Source organism: Gavialis gangeticus, unplaced genomic scaffold, assembly GCF_001723915.1.
Source record: "Gavialis gangeticus isolate Ggan-Ray unplaced genomic scaffold, GavGan_comp1, whole genome shotgun sequence".
NCBI lineage: Eukaryota > Metazoa > Chordata > Crocodylia > Gavialidae > Gavialis > Gavialis gangeticus.
Window position 1 is genome coordinate 171880337 of NW_017729032.1, and position 17034 is coordinate 171897370.

At 41.4% G+C, this 17034-nt stretch overlaps 1 protein-coding gene across 1 annotated transcript in view; it reads right to left on the reverse strand.

Annotated features, from left to right (window-relative positions):
• Window positions 1-17034, reverse strand: part of MID1 (midline 1) — a 313623-nt gene that overhangs the window by 76773 nt on the left and 219816 nt on the right. The window contains exon 3 of the mRNA XM_019524500.1: window positions 9026-9121. Within this exon, the coding sequence (XP_019380045.1) occupies window positions 9026-9121 (96 nt within the window). The remainder of the gene's footprint in view (window positions 1-9025; window positions 9122-17034) is intronic.

Genomic DNA, 17034 nt, shown 5'->3' on the forward strand with positions numbered 1-17034 from the left:
TAAAGTCACAGTATTAGAAAGCAGATACCTGGTCTAAGGTAAATATATACACTGATAGCATCAACATGAAATGTGACATTTCCTTGGGAACTATCATAAGGAGAAAGCTGATTGTGTTTAGTTGTAGATGGTTGCTTACGTGAAAAAGGAATGGTTCCAAAAATCAAGGGAAGAAAGTGAAAGTTTAAGATATTAAATTTTCTGCAATTCTGGGGGACGGGCAAATCTAAAGTATTTTGGATTTTAAAAATGCATAGAGATAATCAAATCAGAATTCACATCCTCTAACATCGTAATAACATTATTTCACCTCCCACATAACCCAGCAGAGTCAATCTGAGCTCTCATCTCTTACAAATGAGTAGCAGGAATATAAAGGAGAACAAGAGCTCATGGGATCTGATTTAGGTTTAGGTAGTTTACTTTAAGCTGCCTAAACCTAAACTGGGAGAAGAGCATGTAGACATTCACTGCTTGCTGGGAGAAGCACAGACAACCCAACTGGGGGGCAGGCAGGGAGAGGCTAAAAAGACTGCTGTGGGGAGGGGGGGCTGGTTGTTTTGGTGGCTTGGTGGATCCAGGAAGGTTGGTGGGTCCACAGGAGGAGGTTGCCTGGTTGTGGGGGGAGGTAGTTGGGGGGCTAAACATAGCTCAGTCAAGGTCAAGGGGGTAAGAATAGCACAGTCCTAGAGCTGTGGTGAGTAGCTGGGCTTTCCCATCCCCATGGCTGTACTGTGAACATATATAGGCATTTAGTAGGCCAGGTTAACTTGTTTTAGATTTGGTTACCCCATGCTGATCTCAGGTTAATTCACTTCTGAGATGAACTAGTTTTAGGCTAGGCATGGCAGTTTTAGGGTGACCTAAGCCCTTTGAATGCCTGCAAGCCTGGCTATTTAGGTAGACTTAACATTAGTTAGGTCAATCTAGATCTAACACATATATTGTAACCAAAGATTGCACATGAAATGGTTGGCCTTCCTCTTTATTTTCTGGAGAAGAACAAGTGCTTGGCCTTTATCAAGAATACAGTGATCTTACATCCTCATGTTTCAGGGTGAGCAGGGTCTCTGGAATGCAGACTCCTCTGGACTATCAATCCTATGTGATGTAACAACACAAATGTCATTATACCAAGAAGAAAAGTAGCTATATTGTACACATGCTAATCCTAACTTTGCCGTATTTTTTTTGATGAACTTGTACAAAATTAGTATGCATTGGAGTATAGCATAATTCTGATGGGCCAAATACTGAAGCTGTTGCTTAATACCCCAACAGGACTTGAGTGAGAATCTGCGGTATGGGTCTAGATTATTAGTAGCAGTCATCTACAAGTGTATAACATGATGCCTGCTCTAGATCCAAAACTAAGCACCTGTTTTCCAGATATGCAGATACCTGTGTGCTGCTGCTGATCGATGTACTCTATTAGCCTCCTGCTAAATAGCTGTATTGGGGAAAACTCCTCTGGTTATTCTTGCTATTTTAAGTATGTGCTTTTCCAGTGACTAATGAGTTAGAAAAATGGAATATTTATTTTTTAAGTGTTTATTAGACCTCATTATTTAACATAACTTGTTGAAGCAACTGTATTTTGTTGTACATAGCAGCTTCTAGACCATATCACGTAACCACCTGGGGACCAGTCTAACCATTTGCTCTAGGCCAGTGGTCCCCAACAGATCAATCCCAATTGACCAGTCAATCAGAGAGCTTTTTTTATTTGATCCTGGGCTGGTGGGGCTGGGCACATGTGCACATGCGTGCAAACCCCCAAACCCCCCAGCTCAGCAGGTCAGTCTGGGGGAGGAAAGCAGTAGCGGCCAGATTGAGGCCCCCATGGTGAGGGAGGCTGCAGCCACCTGAAAGGAGCAGAGGAAGGTAAGTGGGACCCCAGCCCACCTGTGTGGTGGGAGAACTGGGGCCCAGGGAGTCAACCAGGGGGAAGGAGGGCTCCCAGTACTAGGTCCACCCCAGTGGAAACCCTGGGGGCATGTGTCCTCCCATCTGTGCACAGGGTGGAGGCAGCAGGGGCAGTGGAGGAGGCAGAGGTGGCTGCCGCTATGCCTCAAGCCCTGGTGCACCTGGCCACATGTGGGTAGAGCTCAGCCCAGTGGCACCTGTGGCACCTGGCCACTCCTGGGCCAGCTGCAGCGGGGCTTGGGGCACAAAGCCCATCCCACAATGGCAGCCGCCTCCACCATGCACAGATGGGGGGACACACATCCCCCTAACATGGGTCAGTGCGGGTGTCTGCAGCAGTGGTGAGAGATGGAGTGGGGCTAGAACAGAGGCAGGCCCTGCAGCCAGGGTGGGATGGAGCCATTAACAGCTCATCTGGTGGGCATGGAGATGGGGTGCATGCACCCTGGGAGGGCACAGGGTGTGTGTGCCCCTGGATCTGCACATGGGGTGGGGGAGTGAGCTGTAGCTACGGGCTGGGGCAAGGCTCTTCCTGGTGGGGGGGCTGGCCCACCAGAGAGAGCCCAGCCCACAGCAGCAGCAGCAGCAGCACTGGGAGAGGGGCTACAGGGGGAGGAGAGCTACAGACACCTCAAAATTTGCTGTAACCGCCCTGCAAACTCTCCTCCCAGTGCTGCCACCTCTCACCCCAAGCGCTTCACAGCCCAGCCTCCACCAGGAATACCCTGGCACAGCCAAGGTATAGGGGCCATGTGCTCAGGATCTGCACTGGGTGGGGCAGCTGCCACTGTGGGCGGGGGCTGGCAGGCTGCGCCCGGCTGTGTCACGCTCAGGTTGGGCAGTGGCAGCGCTAGGAGGGAGGGTTGGGGGAGCTACAGCTGCCCCCACAACCCTGCTCCTAATGCTGCTGCTGGCTGGACTCTTCTTGGTGGGCCAGCCCCCACCACTAGGAAGAGCCCACCCTAGCCCGAAGCTGCAGCTGATCCTGGCTTGCCTTGCATGCAGATCTGGGGGCACGTGCCGCCCGTGCCCTCCTGGAGTGCATGTCTTTCCGTCTCATACCCCCCAGATGAGCTGCTCATGGCTCCGTCCCGCTCTGCCTCAGCTGCAGGGCCTGCCACTGCTCCAGCCCCATTCCCTCGCTCACTGCTGGTGGTGGGGGATGCAGATCCAGGCCCCAGCAGTGAGGGAGTAAGTGGGGCTAGGGCTGGGGCCTCAATCTACCTTGTCCCTTCCCCCAGACTTACCTGCTGGGGTCATGCACCCCCAAATATTTTTTTCCTCTCTGCTTTGATCTGCTCCCCACCACCTTCCCTCCCCACAGATTTACTTGCTGGGGTGGGGGTGTAGATCTTGGGTTGCTTTTAAATTCCAAAAGTGATCTCCTACTTAAAAAGGTTGCTTTAGCCTGTACTTAGGTAAGAGAATGGGACTGTCTTTCTCAAGTGGAGCATCTCTGGGGCAGGCAGCAGAACAGAACAGTATGAAGGCAGCAGTCTCACAGCCATTCACAATCCGGTGAACCATCTGGGACAGAATACCCAAAGGTGAGTGTTTATGCCAACTTCCATTTTATTCTGAAAACTGAAGCAAATCTTTCATGATTTAACAGCCCTTGGGTTTCCTGTAAGGATTGTGAAGAACAAGTGGGAGAGCAAAAGATCTGTGGGGTGGAGTTGGGGGGGTCAGTGATAGTGGTAAGAGAGGGGGAAAGGAAGACTTTTTTATTTTGAAGGTGGAAATGACTCAGAAGATTGAGTGAAACCAGATATAAATCAATGTCTTGCTGTGCATGTTTGTAACTAAACAACCTTTCCCAAAGGATTAAGAGCAAGAAAATATTGAAGACCACAGATGTAATTTACAGTTATAGTTCCAAATCTTATGTTTAAAAGTTAAACATTAACATAAGTATTTACAAAATTATCAAAAACATTATTTTGGCTAGCCCAATCCAAAATCTATGTATAGAGAATACTTAAACATGCCTTCTAACCTTTTTTAAAATAAAAATTCTGTTTATTTTATACACTAGTATTCTTGTTGAAATAATGGGGATTATACACATAAATGATGAGGGAACTACTCCTGTTTAAAAGGCCCAAGAAAATCAGAGGATGAGAAGGATTTAGCCCTTGCTATTGTTAAAATGTGTGTTCCTCTGTCATGAGGGGTTCAATGTTAATAATGTGCCAGAGGTGAAATCAGTTTCTGGGGAGCTATTAACAGTTAACTTTGTTCATGAGAAGCAGAACCAGTGGCAGTATCACAATACTCAGATTTGCCAATAGCATTCCACTGGGTAATAAAAGCAGACAAACTATAAAATATTTACAACATGGTACCACCATTAGATGAGGTTATTTTTACAGAAGTCACATGAACCATTTTTATTTTTCAAGACCATCAGTTCTTCCTACATACCATAAACTGAAATACAAAACAGACAAACCACACCATTCTTTTTTAAATGTATTGCAATATTTTCTTGTAATGCTCAAGTTACTTTCTTCTGATGATGACAAATGCTTTGTCAGAACATTAAGCTATGTTTCTGCTTTTAAGAGTAAATGAAAATTAGCTTAATGTATTTTGTACCTTGTGTAAATCTTAAAAATTTGAAACCAAAGGGAAAAGGATAGTAGTGTATCTTGCTTGCTTCTTCAAAATTTGAATCTATGTATATGTAAAGAACCTGAGGATGCAAAATTCTTATCATACTTAAATTAACTGTAATAAAAAAGATGCTAAAGCAACATTAAAACTGCATAATGAAAACCACATGAAAATTAGGAAATACTGAATTCAGTATGTAACAGCAACTCATACAATACTTTGGCTATGCTCCTCACATTTTCCAACACTGTGGACACATCTATACGTGCACTTTACTCTAAAGTTGATTAATTAGCTCAACAGTAAAGCATCACTGGCTACATGTGCACCCGTATTAGGGTGCAGTAAATGAATTAACTCCAATGTAGGATAGTACTGTACATGCGTTGATATGCACATGTAAACAGTAACTGGGGCTAGCTGGGGCATGAGGGTGCTACAGTGTGGGAGCTGCCTGCTGGCAAGCCCCACACTACAGTACCCTTGTGTCCCAGCAAGCCCCTCTGCATGCAGTACATTCAGCCAGGGTGGAGCAGCCCCCAGACTGGCAGGCTGATTTTTTTCCCCCTCCCCCTGAGTTTCCCTGCCAGCTGGGGCTGCTTTGCCCAGCTCAATGTGCTGTGGTCCTGGGCACACATCTAAATGCTGAGCCTGGAAGCAAAGTGCACCAGAGATTATTGCTACATGCTAATTGCATGTGCACCCAGTTAGTAATAAATAAAACCAAAAGCAATGGAATAGAAAACACTATAGATGCATTCCTGTAACAATTTACTGTACATGCTTAACTGTAAGAACGCAAATTGTTCATGAAAAAAATATGCAAAAGTAGTATGGTAATGGAACTCTTAACGTTTCACTTCCCTGACTACTTGAACTTTTAATTAATGTTGTGCTAGTATAATATTTGTTTAATTTGATTTCCAGTGTTAATAACAATGCTATACAAGGTTAATATTGGATAGAGGTCTCAGCTTCCCCAAAATTAGGAGGTATTCACATCTAAAGTTTCATTTTGGTCCTGGCAAACAGAGTTTTAAAGTTTAGAGTCAGATCTAAACCTTTCAGGGTTGAGTTTTGGACTCATCTCTACATATTGAGTTAATTTAAATGCTAATTAGACTAATTAGATGAATGAGATATGGAATGAATGAGTTTCCAACTCTCCAGCTACTGCTTTATGTCTGGAAAGAACTGTAAGATTAACCTCAAGGGGCAACCATACACCTGTTTATGCTGAAATATGTTACCATTTTTATATATGAAAGCTTAGAATGTGCAGTATATTATAAAAGGTAGAAGAAGTTGGAAAGCAGTTCTAAACTTACAGGGTTTAACCTACATGCTATTTACGAGTTCCCTGGTAGAGAAGCGTCCTTGTGCTACCTTAATCCCTTTTAGTAGGGGGGGTCTTGCTATCAGAGTTGCTTGGGTGCAGGAGCATGACACACAGCCTTTGTTTCTCGATAACTACTAAGGTAGTTCTGACTCTACTTCTCCAGGCTTAAAGGTCCCAGGCCTACATGTGGCTAGACTCTCATATTTGCACAAAGCCCCACTAAAGTCAATGGAGCTCTGCAAAATATGCCTATGAGTGCGTGAAAAAGAGAGTGGAAGTTCAGGGTATCAATATTTAGAGTGCAAGAGAATTAACTACCGTAGTAGATATGAAGGTCCAAGTCAACAAGGTATTTAAGCACATGCTCAACTGTAAGCAGATGAGTTTGGGCTTACTCAATAGGAAAAAAAACATTCAATGATGTTAATTAGAGTCTGTAAGTCCTCATTTACTTATTAAAAAGGAAAGAAAAAAATCCTATGGAAACCTGGAATTTTATATGGAGGAAAGCAACAGGCTTCTATAGACAGTATTCTAAAACCTATAACATTTAATAAAGAACACATCTCCATAGACTTTAGCAACTATCTTATGGACTCCTACATCAGAGCTAATTTTCCATTAAATTCTAATAATTATTTTAAAAATTCTACAGTAAAGCTATTCTTTTCAATGAAATGTCATAGGACTTTTCTCTAGGGCAATACTGGTGAAAAAAACTGATTTCCCTTAGCAGTATATATGCAAGAAATGTTACAAATCTCAATATTGTAAAAACTTTCTGCACACCAGTATTAACATTTAATATTGTCTGTCTGTTGGGCATCTGTAAAATGATGTTAATGAATAACACAGGGTTGCCCTAGGGATTGCAATGTAGTTTAAAGTTAAATGTCCTTGTATAAAAGATTATAACAGTGCTATATGATAGAATACTTTTTACTACAGGAAAGACAGGTTTTACTTTTCCTGTTAAATCAAACAGACTTTTAGTACACCAAAACTATTTTAATTGCAAAATCTTAATTGCAAAGGTATTTTCTCTATGATGGAATATAACCATGTGAAGATTGTTTCGTCATAAATCGGGATTATTTGCTGTGTCGTTGCCTCTTATTATAACAACTCTCTTGTCTTTTTCTAAAGTATATTTGCCACTTATGAAAACTGCTAGATTGAATTCATACTTCTTCAATTTTTCCACTGATAGGCATGCATGAGCAGTTCTTCTAACCATTCATTACTGTTCCAGTATGCCTCAATCAAAAGCTGAAGGCACTACGTTGTGATATTACAGAGATATTTTTTTCATGACATTCCTAAAACAAGTTGGAAGTAAGCAACATGGATGATGAAGATAGCTTCAAGTATGTGCTATCTCTTATATATCAAGTATACTTATGGGACTATGCCTAAGGGCACTAATTAGTTTTTCAATAAGGTTGCTCAGGGCACTAGACTCAATTTTAGGAAACCTGGGGTCAAATCCTTGCTTTTCCACAGACTTCCATAGATGTCCTATCCTAGACAATTCAAAAATATTGAAATACTACTATGAAAAAAAAAAAAGATTTTTGGGTAAACACCTAAATACACTTAAATTCCAGTGGTTTTCCACTGTGGATCAGATCCTTAAAATCTCTCTCCCTCCATTCTCCAGCTGTAAAATGGAGACAACATAATTTCCTAACCTCAAGGGGGTGTTGAGGGGATAAATATATTAAAGATGATGACATGTTCAGACACTGTGGTAATGAAGAACATATAAAAATGCCACGGATAGATAATATCAGGGTGATGCTGTAGCTGTCATGGTCCAGGAGACATGTGAGTAGCAAAGATTTTTGTGGGTGTGATTTTTGAGATATGGGTGAACACATTTTATTGGATCAACTGAACAGCTGAGGGGATATAGACAAACTTTTAGGTATTAAATACTCTTCCTCAGGTCTCACTGAAAGAACCAAGGCTTTTTTGGGATCAGCCAACGGGGAAAAGCCTGGGATGGTGCAGGCAGACCTCCTTAATCAGAGGGCCCGCCAGGGCCTGGCCATGCCCCCCCTCAGGCCAGCACTATGCAAGGGAAGGGAAGGCTGCTCTAGGCTCCCCCCCACCCAGCTTCTAGCTTGAGCCACTGCAGGCATTTGTCTGAATTTCCTCAGTCCAGAGAGAGTGTCTGTCCAGTTACAAACCAGTTCAGCCTAGCTAGCTTAGATTAACCTGCAAAGATTTAATCAATTCAGGCTCAGGCTTTTTGAATGTCTGTTCCTAGCTGGACAAACTGTGTAGTTGGTGGTGTGGGACATAAACAAACTTCTGGACATGAAGTACCTTTACTTGGGTCTCTCAGTGAAAGAGAGAGACGGAGACAAAAACAGAGATGGTATAGTGAGGTCTTATGCTTCATGGACAGATAGACAATTTGTAGTGAATGTGGAGAACTCTTAGGGCATGTCCCCATGAGCAGGGGCATGCAGTTGCCATGGGGAAAAAAGTAGCAATACAAATTCATGCCCCTGCTTTTTGTTTTGGCACATACCCCTGCACACGGGATTAGCCCAGTGAAAAATACTCTGGGTGGGGTAGGAGAGGCTGGGGTCTGCACCTGGAGGCTCCCTGGGGCTGCAGCAATAGTGATCCAGGTGTGTGGAGCCTGACCAGCAGCTTGAGTGTGGATCTAGCTGGCCAGGCTCCAGTTTCAGGTGGTGTACACTGCTGCCATGTCCAACACCCCACATTTTTTTCCACATGCTTTTTTCTGATAGTGGGATGTCCAAATATCTAAATTTGGCAGCACAAGAACCACATCATGTGCACAAAGTACATTTTGTGGCATTTCAAAACACACATATATGTTCATGTGCACATGGCCTTTGGTTTTTCTCTACAGAGGTTTGTAGAGAAGGACAGGAGCAACACAAGACCATTTTTGTCAGGAAAGAAATCCCACCATTTTTGCTAGGAAAAAAAGCCCACCAAATTAGATAGTTTGTCACCCTTTTGGTTTCGCTTTACATTCATTTTCATTTGATCCAAAATGATCTACTTGGAGCCCTAAAAGCTAAAAGATTTCTGAAGTGAATAGGTACTGTTTATATATCAATATTTCAGGTTAAAATGTTCCAAGCATAGCTCAATACTCACTTCCACATGCTGGCAGGTTTGAATGAGTTTAGCCAGAAGCGTTTCTAGTTCCGTATTCCTCTTAATAAGGTTCGTGAGGTTACTTTCCAAATTTTGCTGTTAACAAAGAAGAAGAAAGAACACTTCAGTATTCTGCAGAATCTAGGACTGTAAGGAAGTACATGAAAAACGTACTTTTGGGATTTGATTTTCCTAAATTTGTAGGTATGTAAATGTAAGTATCATATGAACATGCACTGCCTGGGCATGCATACACTAACATAACTACTAGAGGTCCACCAAGAAACCAGCCTCATGTACAGAGTTAGGGGCAGCTGGGCGAGGGGAAAGGGAAGGAAGGAGAGGTGCAAAAACAGGAGTGCCCGTGTTGCTGGCCTGATTGTGGCAGCTACTCCATATGTCACCACCACTGCCCAAGGTACAGATCTGCCAAGTTATGATTTGCTATGCTTACAGTAAAGTGAAAAAAGTTGGACCAAATTTCTTGACAAACAGTAAATATGCTAAGAAATGGAGTGTAGGGTATCCATGTTAGGGGCTGAATTCATTTAATATTTCCATCCAAAATATGGGGAGAAATTAAAAAAATTATGAAACATTTCATTTCAAAATATTTAAAAAGTAAAGCATCATTTCAGATACTTCAAATATTTCAAAACTAATCTTTTAATTGTTCATATTAATACAGTAATTTAAAAAGGAAAATAATTAACAAGAGGTATATCGCCTCAAAATAAAATATTTATTTTGGGTTGAATGCAGAATTATGGATTGACCCAACATTATTTTTATTTATTTTTCCCGTTTCCATGAAACAAACAAAATTGGTTTTGGTTTGATCTGAACTAAATCCTCCACTATCCTGCCACCCTCTTGAGTTTAAGTTATCTTAAAAACCTCTTAGTTTTTTAGCATCTGTTACACATGTGTTTCCATATATCTGGTAGAACTTTTTCAGATTAGGCATTTAGGCATACACTTCTTAAAACTTTACTGCAAACCAGAGGGTTTTTATTTTTTTACTATAAGTATTTGATACCAGCTAAACACAAAAATTCGGTACAGCATATTTCACATTCAGTTTAAACAAAAATACTCATAAACCTGAAAATGAATTATCATCCCTTACTTTTCCACTTAGTTTTTAGGAAAACAGTATTGGATGCTTTAAAAAAATCTAAATATGAAATACACAATATGATCCTGTGAAAATCACTGATTGTGGCTCTGTTAACATATTGATTACAGAATTGAGTTTTACCAATGGAGGATGTATTATTTAAAGTCTTTGCTCCTGGAAACAAGTGAGTATTAGGGAGTCCTAGATTTTCTTAATATAAAGGCAAATGATGTTTCTCACTTCCCTGGTTGTGGAGAAATCTATGCTTCACTGTCTGAAGGCTCAAATAACAGAAAATAAAAATTAATTCATATTTATTTTTAAATGCCATCGTTTCTGTGGGCCTGACTATTTAGGATGATGTCCAACTATTTTGGATCAGTAATATGGAGTCCTGTTTTAATTTTGCACAAGATCCTTTTTGAGATCCTTTCATACATTTATTTTCCTCCACCCTTTTGATAACTATGTAATTATTCATGATTTTTCAAAATGAACTGTGCATGATAGTCAATAGCTATTATCCTGTATACTTTAGTATGTTGATTGTTAGTTATGTTCAGATTCTTTAAGAATTTGCTTATCTGCTTTTTATCAAGTTTATATATAGTAGATCATTTTAACATGGGTGTTGGATCTGGCCCTTACTAAAAAAAAAAAGAAGATATATATGTATATACTTATAGGGTCCCTTATTTATTAAGAAGCCAATACAGCTTTGATGAGATTTGAATTGGCCCTTACTTGTATATCTTGTAAACCTTCATGCACACAAATAGCTTTACACACCTAAATCTCATTGGATTGGGACTGGTTTTATGAATAAAGTTACTCACCTATTTAAATATTTGCAATATCATTCCCTTTCTTAATATGAATAAGAAACTGTCCTTCTCTCCTTTCTAATTCTATTTTATTTGGCAAGCAGTCCCAGTGAAATGAATGATAAAGTGCCAAGTCAGAATTGGGTGCTGTCTTTTTTCTTATTTATGGAAATACAGGATCTCAGGCTGCTTGTACACTCAATGGGGGGTTTAATTCAGTTTAGTTCTCCCTAAATTGAAACAGTGGATTTTTAAAAATACTGCTTCAGTTTAAGGAGAATTAAACAGAACTAAGGCCCCATGATGTGTACACAAGGGTGGAGGCCCGATCCTTGCCTGCCTCTTTGGTGGTGGGGGGGGGACGGGGATGGGGATGAGCTGCTGGCAGGCCAAGTGGTCCCTGAGCTGTGCGGGGGGGGCGGTGACACCCACCCACTGGCACCCGGCTTGGTCAGTCCCAGGGGCATCACAGCCATGGAGGGAAGCGCTGCCCCCCACAAAGGTGAGGAGGGAAGCACCATGCCCCCTGCATAGGTTGGGCAGGTAGGCAGGCTCCAGGGAGAAGAAAAAGAAAGATCAGTCTTGCCACTTTTTTTTCTTGTTCTTCAGTGGAGCCTGCCTGCATGAACTGCCACTGGTTCCCATAGCCCCTGAGCTGTGCGGGGCTCATGAAGCCCTGAGCACATTGGTTTCCAGTGCCCTGTGCACTCCTGTACCCCAGATGTGTTTTATCTTGCTATCTACCAAAATCATTTAAAGCAGAATATGCTGCCGAGAATGCAAACAGCAATGCCATTAAAATTGAATACGCTGCTGAACATGCAAACAGCAATGCCATTAAAGCAGTGCAGAAGGACATTTAAGCCACTTTAAAGGCCAATTTTGTGGTGTGTACAAAGGCCTCAGATGTCAGAATCATCATTAATTTCATCCTTGCTCCTCTTTATTAATTAACTTCAGTGAACTTCTTTTTCTCCATCATGTCCACTTTTCCCCTGATATATTTGTTATATACCCTTTGGCTAACATTAATTCATTTGGCTGTTTTCCCCCGCCCTTATCTTCTTGGTGCTTTGTTTTCCTTTGTGTTGACACTACCTTCCTGTTCCATATTGTTTTTGTAAAGCTCAGATCTTAAAGCACTCCTTCTGTATCCTTGCTGTTTCTGATTCACTCTTGCATGCTGCTAAAAGTACATAAAGGTCAAGTGTATTTCATTGCTGAACCATACATAATGCAGTATTTAGAAGCAACCCTTATTACCATGTATGATGCGAAAAACACTGATGGACCACTCAACTGTTGTATAATCACAGACAGTACAAGATTTCCATAGTCCTACATATACAGCTCCTCCAAGTGGTTTGATGAGGCATACAAGGCCAATTATTCTGGCTTTCTGCTGTCACCCATGAAAGTTGCAGATATCATGATATAGCTATGAAAATACCTTCTGCAGCTCTATCCCTGGGGAATCTTTAGCAATCCATTAAAAAAGTGCACCTGGAAATGTAAATTCTACATGGCAAGCCCACTTAAAGGTCATTATTTGACACAACTGACACTCACACTTTGGACATATGCATGATTAAGAGAAATGTTCACCAAGCTAACATATTTTTAAAAATCTTAGTAGCCTGCAAGAGCATGACATTCAGGCCACAACCATTTAAATAGCTGGTATTTTTCTGTGGTTTACACAGAAACTTACCTAAGCTATTGCAATTCCTGGCTAAAAGTATGCTAACCTATTTTGTGGGGTAAGGTGTGTGGTGACAGGCATGAGTTCAAGCTCTACCCTGGATTTGTGGCAAAGGCCACCTCTGGTCAACTCAGCAGTAAATGGTTTTTTAGTCTAGGGAGGCAAAGCTCATTAAAGATATTGCTAGCCACGTCATTCCCTGTGTTCCATTGTCTACAGACACTGACACATCCTAATTGCACTGGCACTGCTGGCTTAGAAAGACCTTAGATCTTGTAGTGGAGAGTGACTTTCCTATTCCGTCAACATCAAAATACACAGGCAAATATGGATATGTCTCAAGTGGTTCCTCAATAATTCCCCAAAATCTTACACACATAAAGACAAAGATGCTGTAAATGTGGAGCTAGCTATTGGTGTAACAGCATATGTTTTTAATTTATATTCTAGTAAAGCATTCCTGTATTCCACTTCTAACCAGATCTGCAGACATAAGACTATAATCGTTAAATGGCTTAATGTACCAGACACATTTCTGTCTTTATAGATCTGCCTAAGCTGCATTTTAAATAAAATTCTAATATGAATTTTTATTTTATACACCTAGAAGTTAAATGAGAAATTCATGAAGACAAGAATTTAACACTTTTTGTTAATTGATACAACAGTTGGTGCTAGAAACTTGTGAGCCATATTCATAGGCTGTAGGCAGGGAGCCTGAAGTCCCAGACTTTGCTTCTGGGTGTGCTTATGTATCTTACATGAAATCATTGATTGAAATGTAGAAACTGGGTTGGAAACAGAGACAAGAACACCAGACACCTCCTTTATTCCAAGACAATGCCTTCTCCACTGTGTTACAGACTTTGGCTCTGTCTTTCTTGTTTTCTCTTCAGGTCCATGGCTCTTACATTCCTTCCTGCATGGTGTCTTAGATCTAGCAATAAGGCTAGCAAATCTTCTCAGACCATCTTAGCCCACACCCGGGTGATTAGGGCACTCTCTTAGGGAAAGGAAAATGTGGTTTGAAGCTGACAAGGGTCTAGCACACAGGTTTCCCTTTTCCTGAGTATGTGTTCTAACCACTAAGCTATGATGCATCAATACCACCATTGACCTCTGTTTCTTAAAGAATATAATGATCCAGTTGCTAGTATATGAAGAGACAACATAAGACTAAGTCTACATGAGAGTTTCAGACTCTGAATTCTAGTTTCACATCGGTGCCTAAAATGAGATTGCAAGGAGGTACCTGAGTCCAAAACAAAGACAGGATCTCGCATATACTCTTCCCATCTTCACCATTTCCTATTGGCTTCATTTGGCATTCTCCCACACTTAGGTGCCCCACTCTCACTGTTTAAGTACATACCATATACACCATTTAAGTAATTTAGGGGCAATAAAGTTTTAACTGAAAGTTACATGTAGGAATACTCAGCATCACCATGCCAAAACTCTGTTTTGGATTTGGTCCTGTGTGACTATGCATATCAAATAGCAGCATGATCTTGGATGCATTATTTGTAATTACAGGAAAACATCTTCTTACTTTTTGTTCACAGGCATAATATATCATCCAAAATACGTATGTTTATTTTGAAAAATAATTAGGTTTCTGGCCCTTCTGCCAAGGCATTGATGCCTTTCAAAACGTTCACTCAAACCAATCAAGCAAAGCCACCCAGAATGGTGAAAATGTTTTTTATTTATCTAAATGAGGTTCTGACTTCAAAGTCTGCTTAAGATTACTTCAATGGCAACACTAACAAACTACTACCTAAAACACAAAGGACTCACTTAAAACAGTTCTTGGGATACAGGTAGGTTTAATCAACACTACAGTTGCATTGATTGTGTCAGTGGCCAAGAGTGATGTAACCAAGTTGACTGAGGCCATGTCTACACAGTGAGCTTACCAGACCTGATAGTGCCGCACTAAAATCGCAGTACTGCTTTTCATCGGTCTTCTCCTAACCTAAAAGCAGTGCAACCAAGTCGAGCCTATAGGTGGTCTAATGCGGGTCAGGGTAACTGGCACTATTACACAGAAGTTGACATGAGTACACTGCTTTTGGTTCAGAAAAGCAGCCTGTGCAGAGAAGCACAGCATGCTTTAAGGCCATGCTGTTGAAGAGAGAGATGCATTTTGATTCAATTAAGTTGGAATGTAGTTGGAATGAGAAGCAACACATTCAGATTCAGAAGATGGTGCAATATTATAACAGGCATTATGACAGGCTCTCAGGCCCAAATAATTGCTCACCCCTGATATAGGAAGATTGTATGACTTGAAATAGAGGTGAGATATTTTTATGAGTATAAGCTATATTTAGTGCCTCTACTCATGCAATTAATTTGAAGCAATAAGCTCCAGTGCATATTGTGCCAGAGGTTATTGTTCCTGGACCACAACTGGGCACCCAGGACCACAGCATCTTGAGCTGGGTCAGAGCAATCCCAGCTGGGAGGGGCCTTGGGATCAGCCTGCCAGCCCGGGGCTGCTCTGACCCAGATCAACGTGTTGCAGAGGGGCTGGCTAGGGCATGAGAACACTCCAGTGCAGGGCTAACCATCAGATAGCCCCCTGCACTGAAGCACCCTCATGCCCCAGCCAGCCCCATCAGCATCTACACATGTATTGCTGCTCACTACAAAACTCTGCTGCAGAGTAATACTTATATCTATAAGTACTAACCTGTGGCTGAGTTTTTTAGTTTACTGTATTCTAATAGGGCTGCATGGGTAGACACTGAGATGTTTACTGCAGAACTAATTAGGCAGCTCTTCAGTAAATATCTCATGTAGATCCACCCAGTTTCTACCTTATATAGAAGTTATAGGCTTCATATAGGAAAAATTGGGGTGGGTATTGTGTCCCTGTAGTAGAGCAGGAGATCATAATCAAAATGGCCTTTAAATGGCCATAATGATGGCCTTTAAATCCATCAATCTATGAAAAACAAATGTGAACCTGTACTCCTTGCCAAATCAGTGGTCTAAGGCAAAGCAGATCATGTACAAGGGGAAAGGAAACATTCTTTTCTTCGATGTATTGGATGTTTCCCTCCTAGTCTTGCAGATGTGGATTGTCCTAAGCTAATATATGGATGGTAATTCTGTCAAAATGGAAGTACGAGATTTTAAATATTCAAAGTAGAAGAATGCAGACTAGTGCTAATATTGACTTAATAGCTACCACTGGCATTCCTAAGACTACTGAGCACTGAAATTTATTCCACCAATGATAACAATGAAAATATTTCCCAGAACTTTTCTTCCTAAAAACATCTTCTTCCACTATAGAGCCTTCCTGTTCAAAGAGCTAAAAAGAAAAAAATATAAATCAGCCAGTTGCAGTAGAAGCTGCAGAGGTTTGGGTAATGTAAGTTTTTTTTTCTTGTCTTTTCAGGAATATATCTGCTGTCAGCAGTGAACATATATCTTTTTTTCCCATAATAAATAATCAAGAGCCCCTCCATTTTAGGGATGTATACATTGCTTTCATTTACTCTTTGAGAAGTTCCAGGAACACTTTGATGAACATTGTTGCACTTGCTATGACTCAAACAGTGCAGAAAAGCAGTTTGTAATAACAACATTCCTTACAACTCATATAGACCATTGCATGATCAAAGTCCTTTATAGACTTTGGCATCAATTCACAATTCCTATGCTGCTATGCCTGATGCAGGAATCACACAAGGGTGAGGTAAAATGTCTATGCAGCATGGTGTTTTGAGACCATCTGCCGGTATAAGTAAAGAATACTGGGAGTCCCAGGACTTAGTCCTGGTAAGTATGCAAGAGGCAACGGTTTTTGTGGGTGATATTTCTTGTACCAACTGGAAGCTCAGGAGAGATTTAGACAATCTTTTGGGTAATAGGCACCTAGCAAATAGTTAGACCTTACAAGGGTCATGTGAATTAAATAGGTATCATCATATATCCTTTTTGCAGACTGGCAACACAAAAAAAGGTTAAGATTCCCATTTTTTGCAATTCAGTGACTAAAATTAGCAGCTATAAACCAGCGCCTAAGGGTTTATAGTAACACGAGTTACTGAGGTAGATCTAAATGCCTAATCATACAGGCATTCAGGGAGGTTAAATTGGGCAAAAAATGGCAAGCCCAAGTGAAGTTAGTACACCTGAGGAAGAGCAGCCATGTGCCCCCTGTGCTCTTACCCCCCTTGATCCAGATTGGACTATTTTTAGCTGCCCTACTCCCTCACCCCTTGATGGACAACCCCTGCCCCCTGTGCACCCACCAGCCCCCTGATCCTGCCAAACCCTCCTCACCCTAGGATTTGCTAGCCCCACCCCCTCTCCCTCCCCCCATCTCTACCCCTTATCTTCCAAA